Below are 7,133 nucleotides of genomic sequence, written 5' to 3'. Positions count from 1 at the left end.
CCCCGGTTGTGCAACCTAGCTCAGGTTGTAAAACATGAACAGTACAGGCCGAGAGAAACCGCCATGAAACCTGTTTTTACTATCTGTACGTCTGAGTCCATCACATCATCTAGCTACTCTTTCTCCAGCTTTGGTCAGTCCAAGGCAGGATTAGCTGGGAGACTTCTTCTAGACCAGGGACACTTGTGGATTACCTGCAAAACATCGACACAAAGTGGAACAGGGGACAGGAAGTAGTTCTTTTGGAGATTATGGTCAACTAGGGGTTGTTGGAGCAGTGGTTTGCCATTGAGAACGAGCTAGCATGCTACGGTTAGCCACCTCGTCTCGAGGGACGTAGAAAGCCGTGCAGATGTTGAACATCTCACCTGGAGACTGAAGACAGAGGACATTCAGAAACGGGATCAGAGGACATTCAGAAACGGGATCAGAGGACATTCAGAAACGGGATCAGAGGACATTCAGAAACCGGATCAGAGGACATTCAGAAACCGAATCAGAGGACATTCAGAAACCGAATCAGAGGACATTCAGAAACCGGATCAGAGGACATTCAGAAACCGGATCAGAGGACATTCAGAAACCGGATCAGAGGACATTCAGAAACCGGATCAGAGGACATTCAGAAACCGGATCAGAGGACATTCAGAAACCGAATCAGAGGACATTCAGAAACGGGATCAGAGGACATTCAGAAACGGGATCAGAGGACATTCAGAAACCGAATCAGAGGACATTCAGAAACCGGATCAGAGGACATTCAGAAACCGAATCAGAGGACATTATAGATGGATGGATGGATGGATGGATGGATGGATTGATGGATGGGTGAAATCAGCAGTCCGTAGTTGACCTGTGTCTTTGGGTTTTGTCTGTCCCAGCTTTGTGAACAGTAGACAGGATGAAACATGGCCGTGAGTCTGGCCGCCCTTTATTTTATTGACCTGTCAGAAGTGACTTGACGTGTGAGCAGAAAGATTTACAGGCTCCATTTAGGACAGGATTGATTTCTTTCAGAGGCAGCTGGGGGAAAGATTGGAGGTAAAACGGCCATGTTTCAGCCCGCTCGCTGATTGATCAGCGCTTTCTTCCACTTCTAGCTTTGACTTTTCTACCTTTCTGTGTCTCTATTCTGTTTCTGCTCCCAGTAAACCTTAGCAGAGTAAGTGCTGTTTCAGCAGAAGGAACTAGACATTTTGGCTTTAATGAAACAAAAAGAAATTGCAACTTGAACAAATCTTCTACTTTATTAACTTCACGCAGACACCGTTGCACTGTGATATTAAAAAGCAGTCGCGGTGCTGTTGACTTCCTCTAAGACGAGCAGGCTCAACACAACGGTGGTCTCTGTGCCCTGGGGACTGACTGACAGGAACTTTATTTCCACAGCACCTTTCAGCAACAAGGCAACTCAAAGTGCTTTACATGAGACATGAAAGGACATTTAAAACTGGTCATGATGAAAGTAAAACCGGCTAAAAAGGAATGATATACAAATACAAGAACGCAAGTTGGATTCACGTTTTGGAGTTATTTAACTGGAATCTCTTTTTGTTAATTACAGAAGGAATTTAACGGGGGGGGCGAATACCGCTGGCTACCAGGAACCAAATTTAGGGTAACGGTATCGGTACTGTTGCAAATTTGTTAACTTGCAACCATAAGGCACCCAACCCTAGTCTCTATGATGTGTAACGCTAGACAGCCAATCACCAGCGTTATTAGATCTGGGTAGAAGCATGCTGTGTGCTGATTGGCTCACTGACTCAGAAAAGATTCACTCCTCAGGGTTTGAAATTGGGAATTGCATGACGAGGCATTTCTACCTAATACTTCAAAGGCAATTCGGTACCAAGCCCCTGCGGTATATGAACTGACAAACTAACTAACAACGCTGACTATCACCAGTATGGTTTCCATGTAAAACAGATTCAAAACCTTTGCATCGTGTGATTTTTCAGAATAAATGGAGCCCATTATTGTGGGGGGGGGGGGCAGCATCTGCATTCCCTAATAGTGCATTGTGGATTTTGTCTGGTGAAATCACTGCAATTTGAGAAGAAACTCTTCTTCATTCAGACTCTATGACCGCTCTTTAATTTCATTCCTTCTCTTTAGGGTAACATTCGGTCTGATGACTACAGTAAAGCTATTTTTAAAAAAGTGTGTGAGTGCAGAAAAGTAAGGGAAATGTTTAATGTGTGTGTGGCCGAGGCCTCCGGGGACCCATCTCGGTGTGGAGCATGTGGCACCGGCAGATGTCTAGGTCGATGGTGCCTGCTAATGGTTGATTTTTCTTCTGATCGCTTGTGTAAAAGTGCGTGCTCATGAGGTTTTGTCATCTCTGGATAACTTTCTGAAGCAGTGCTCTGTCGTGTCACTTAGGCCTGATTTACCTAAAAATATAAAACGATAAGGGGTTTTAATATGCAGGTGCATTTCCCATCTGTCTCCATCTCTGTACAGAGCACCTGAAGGCGGCGCTGGAGGAGTACATGATGCGCCTGCCGAAGGTTCGCATCCTGAGGACGAAGAAGAGGGAGGGGCTGATCAGGACTCGTCTGCTGGGAGCCGGCGCTGCTAAAGGAGAAGTCATCACCTTCCTGGACTCCCACTGTGAGGCCAACGTCAACTGGCTGCCTCCACTGCTGGGTGAGCAACTAATGCACACCAGATACAGTATTAGGGACCACTAAGGTCTATATAAAAGAGTCTTCAGATACAGTATTAGGGGACGACTAAGGTCTATATAAAAGAGACTTCAGATACAGTATCAGGGACCTCTAAGGTCTATATAAAAGAGACTTCAGATACAGTATTAGGGGATCACTAAGGTCTATATAAAGAGACTTCAGATACAGTATTAGGGGACCATTAAGGTCTTTATAAAAGAGACTTCAGATACAGTATTAGGGACCACTAAGGTCTATATAAAGAGACTTCAGATACAGTATTAGGGGACCACTAAGGTCTATATAAAAGAGACTTCAGATACAGTATTAGGGACCACTAAGGTCTATATAAAAGAGACTTCAGATACAGTATTAGGGACCACTAAGGTCTACATAAAAAACACTTCAGATACAGTATTAGGGGACCACTAAGGTCTATTTAAAAAAAGACTTCAGATACAGTATTAGGGACCACTAAGGTCTATTTAAAAAAATACTTCAGATACAGTATTAGGGGACCACTAAGGTCTATATAAAGAGACTTCAGATACAGTATTAGGGACCACTAAGGTCTATATAAAAGAGACTTCTGATACAGTATTAGGGACCACTAAGGTCTATATAAAAGAGACTTCAGATACAGTATTAGGGACCACTAAGGTCTATATAAAAGAGACTTCAGATACAGTATTAGGGGACCACTAAGGTCCAGAGGTGCAGAGAGGGGGGATTGTTTCGTTCCATTTAGGAAAAGTGTATTTGGCCAACGAGCTTTCTCAGTTCCAGCTGCTAATGAGTGAAACCTCACCCCCATAACCATAAGAAATCCCAAGACATAGTATGCATAAATCCATAAAGTACAATCAAGATCCATTTAAATAGAAATGGCTCATTGCCAATCAGAGCTGTCAACAATCCCGTTGACCTTTAGACCGGCTGGCATCTTGCTCTCTCTACACCACCTGTTGCCTCTAACCGTCCCTCCCGTGTCTCTCAGACCGAATCGCCCAGAACAGGAAGACCATCGTGTGTCCGATGATCGACGTCATCGACCACGACAACTTTGGCTACGAGACGCAGGCGGGGGACGCCATGCGAGGGGCGTTTGACTGGGAGATGTACTACAAACGCATACCCATACCGCCGGAGCTGCAGAAGGACGACTCCAGTGAGCCCTTCGAGTGAGTTATTCCATCACGTATTTATTATTTGCAGGGGGGGGGGGGGTTATCCGGATTATGGTGCTGTCATTTATCACCCAAAATGCCAAATCAGGCCCTCCAGGATTTCGTGCCCTTTTTTTAGATCGTTGCAGGAGCTTTTGTGACAAAATTGCGATAAAAGTTGTGATGTTTTGTGTTTGTTTGTTGCAATGAAGTGCGAGAGACAGAGTTTTTTTGTGTGTTTGTAGTTCTTAAAAATCAAAAAGAAAAACCTGTTTTGAGGAGAATAACATGACTCTAGGCTGAGTTTTCCTAGTAACCAATGAGGGTGAGGATGCTGCAAATGAAAATGGCTGCTGGATTTAACCCTTGTGTTGTCTTCTTGTTAACCAAGAACTTGTCCTTCCAGGTCAAAATTCTGATGTTTTTGATGCTTTTTCTGATTTATTTGTCACTTTTTCCAGCTTTTGGCGCTTTAAAAAAAAAAAACTAAACCGGCTTAATAATGTGTTTTACACTTATTTTTGTAATTCATGGTCAACAAACCTCATTTATATCAAATTAAACATACGTTTTTAGTCAAAAACTGAAAAATTATAATATTTTGACTAATATTTAAGATCAGAGGTTGTTGAGTGGATCTCAGATGTATTTATTTCAAAGTTTAGTCCGAATACTGCTTTGAAACAATTAAAAATAAAAGAATTCAAACTCTATAAGATTAAATAAAACACCCAAAAAATTCAATGAAAGTAATCATGAATTTTAGCAGGAGACTGTTGGTTGAAAGAAATCCATATTTCAGATATAAAACGGGTCAATTTGACCCGAGGACAACACAAGGGTTAAACCAAAAAATTATAATTTATTGAATTAATCAAATTTGAACATGTCTGTCAGTGGCTTGTTGATCTTGACATTGTCAGTTAGTTCCTATCCTGGCCTGGGACACATTCATACGGGTTAATAAAGTACTTATTGGATTTAACTTATCATTGCACTTACAATAACGAATGGAGCTGTCCTCAATTTAGGTCATCAATCAATTTAGGTTACAGCGTACATTGATGTTAAAATATAAACATGTCGGCAGGACGGTCTGACATGTTTTCCGTCTTTCGCTGTACGTTTTGTTGGTAAATGTGAGATGTTTGAGTCACAAACGTCTCGTCTTCATCACAGGAACAATTAAATGAATTTGGCGACGTACGTGTGACGTCGACCCGCCTGGTGATTGGTTCTCAGAGCCACATGCTGATCCACAGTCTGGCACCGCGGACCGCTGGGATTGGTCGAAGTCGCGGGAAATTCCGGTTATTGGACAAATTTGCAGAAAAGTTGCAGTGATTGGTCAAAATTGGCGTGATCGCAACATCGCAAAATCCTTGAGGGACTACCAAATGTTTTGGATTTGAACTAGAGTTGTCCCAATGGACGATGGACCCCACACACACACACACACACACACACACCCTCGCGGGTGCTAGACTGGGAATTGACGACTGCATCTGTCTTAAACTAGCAAACCCACTTGCATCTGGCTTAGTTCCCCCTTACCGTATCAGCGAGCAGGGAGGTCCAGCTCTGCACCTCGGCTTTGGACACAGCGGTCTCCATCGAGACAGACCAGACTTTCATGGGGGACGCTATCACTCTTTCCTGTCTTGTGGACACTACTGCATGCGTGCATCAAGTCGTGTGGGTACGAGCGATGTTATGTAGGATTTATGAATGTGCGTAAGCTACAGTAGGCTGATTATCGAGGGTGGTGTTTCATGTGTTGCGCATCTGTTCATGTTCAGAGTTACGTTTCTGTTTATTGAATGCGTTAATCAGCGCAATGTCCCCCTAATTCAGGGGACATCGCCCAACCCTATTTTAAACTGTCGGTTGCAAGGAAGGCGTTAATTGTGGGTTATTTCTCACAATATGTGATGGGTTATCTCTGTAGATGAAATATATTGAAAAATAACGACGACTAATCAATTAAATTGATAAAAATCAACTATGACAATACATTTCGTCAGTAAATAGTTGGGCTGGCGGTGATGACGATGCACTCTACGCTGTGATATACTCTCTGTTGAGATAATTGGCGCTAGCGGGCTGAAACATGGCCGTTTTACCTCCAATCTTTCCCCCAGCTGCCTCTGAAAGAAGTCTGTTTGGCGGTAATTCCCTCGGTTGCAGTGCACAGTACGTGCAATGTTTTCCTTGGACTGCAACAGGAAATAAACCGGCACAGATTCTGAGTATTTTGGTTTGAATTGCGATAACTTTTCCACCCCAGTGTCCTCCCTCGACAATCAGCGTTTTGACGGCAGGTAACCTTCAAGTTTGCGAATGCCGGAATAAATAAACTCTACCGCGGAGACGCATTTTGTCATTTGTAGGGCCAAACAGCTCTGCGTGTGATGCCAGCCACTCCATTTGTGAGCCTCGAGGGATTAGTCGGACAACATTTCTCCGTGTGTGGATGCCAAAGACACTTTGGGCGTCCTGGGAAATACAGTAGGTATCATCAGGCGAGCGCGGCCGTGCTGCGGGAAGATAAGAGGCCGAAAGGGAGAAGAAATGGGCTGCAGAACAATCTGAATCAATCCTCGTTTGGTGAATTAGTCTGCTTCTCTTGCCCAATGAAATGACCTTCATCAGTGCAAATCCAATTTGAGTCGCAAAGATTTTCATTTTCATTCTGATTGACATTGCCGCAGCGGAGAATGAGGCACGGCGGGATGGAAAAATCCATATTGTGTGTGTGTGTGTGTGTTTGTGTGTGTGTGTGTGTGTGTGTGTGTGTGTGAGAGACTGATTTTATTCCCGTTCTCATGCTTCCATCTCCATCTCTTTTCTCAACACCTCTCTCTTTCTGTCCTGTCTCTTCGTCTCTCTGTCTCATCCCTCCTTTGGGCTTCAATATATATTCGTGGCGCGCTGAGTTAAGAACAGTGACTGAGGAAGACCAGCGGGGATTTTGGAAACACATACCTGCTCCGGGCAGATGTTGTCATAACACAAGGAGACCCACACAACTCCAAATGATGGTTTAAGTCATGAACTTGTTATCTAAAGAAAAGTGAGGAAGAGTAAAATCGAAGGAGACGTTTGCACCCTTTTTCCAGACATAAGTCATAAATCCTTTCTTGAGTTGTTTTGTCAGAACATTTGGAACTTTTAAGCTTCTTCTTGTTTTTATTTAAGAAATGCAATATAGTTGCACAGAGTAGTGTGTGTGTGTGTGTGTGTGTGTGTGTGTGTGTGTGTGTGTGTGTGTGTGTGTGTGTGTGTGTGTGTGTGT

General features: G+C 43.5%; 1 protein-coding gene across 1 annotated transcript in view; it reads left to right on the top strand.

Annotated features, from left to right (window-relative positions):
- Positions 1-7,133, top strand: part of LOC117956013 (polypeptide N-acetylgalactosaminyltransferase 10-like) — a 67,792-nt gene that overhangs the window by 51,157 nt on the left and 9,502 nt on the right. Inside the window, exons 5-6 of the mRNA XM_034890857.1 lie at positions 2,467-2,652; positions 3,670-3,853. Coding sequence (XP_034746748.1) covers positions 2,467-2,652; positions 3,670-3,853 — 370 coding nt within the window. The remainder of the gene's footprint in view (positions 1-2,466; positions 2,653-3,669; positions 3,854-7,133) is intronic.

The sequence above is a fragment of the Etheostoma cragini genome, chromosome 13, assembly GCF_013103735.1.
Source record: "Etheostoma cragini isolate CJK2018 chromosome 13, CSU_Ecrag_1.0, whole genome shotgun sequence".
NCBI classification, from domain to species: domain Eukaryota; kingdom Metazoa; phylum Chordata; class Actinopteri; order Perciformes; family Percidae; genus Etheostoma; species Etheostoma cragini.
This window is presented reverse-complemented; position numbering and strand designations above follow the sequence as displayed.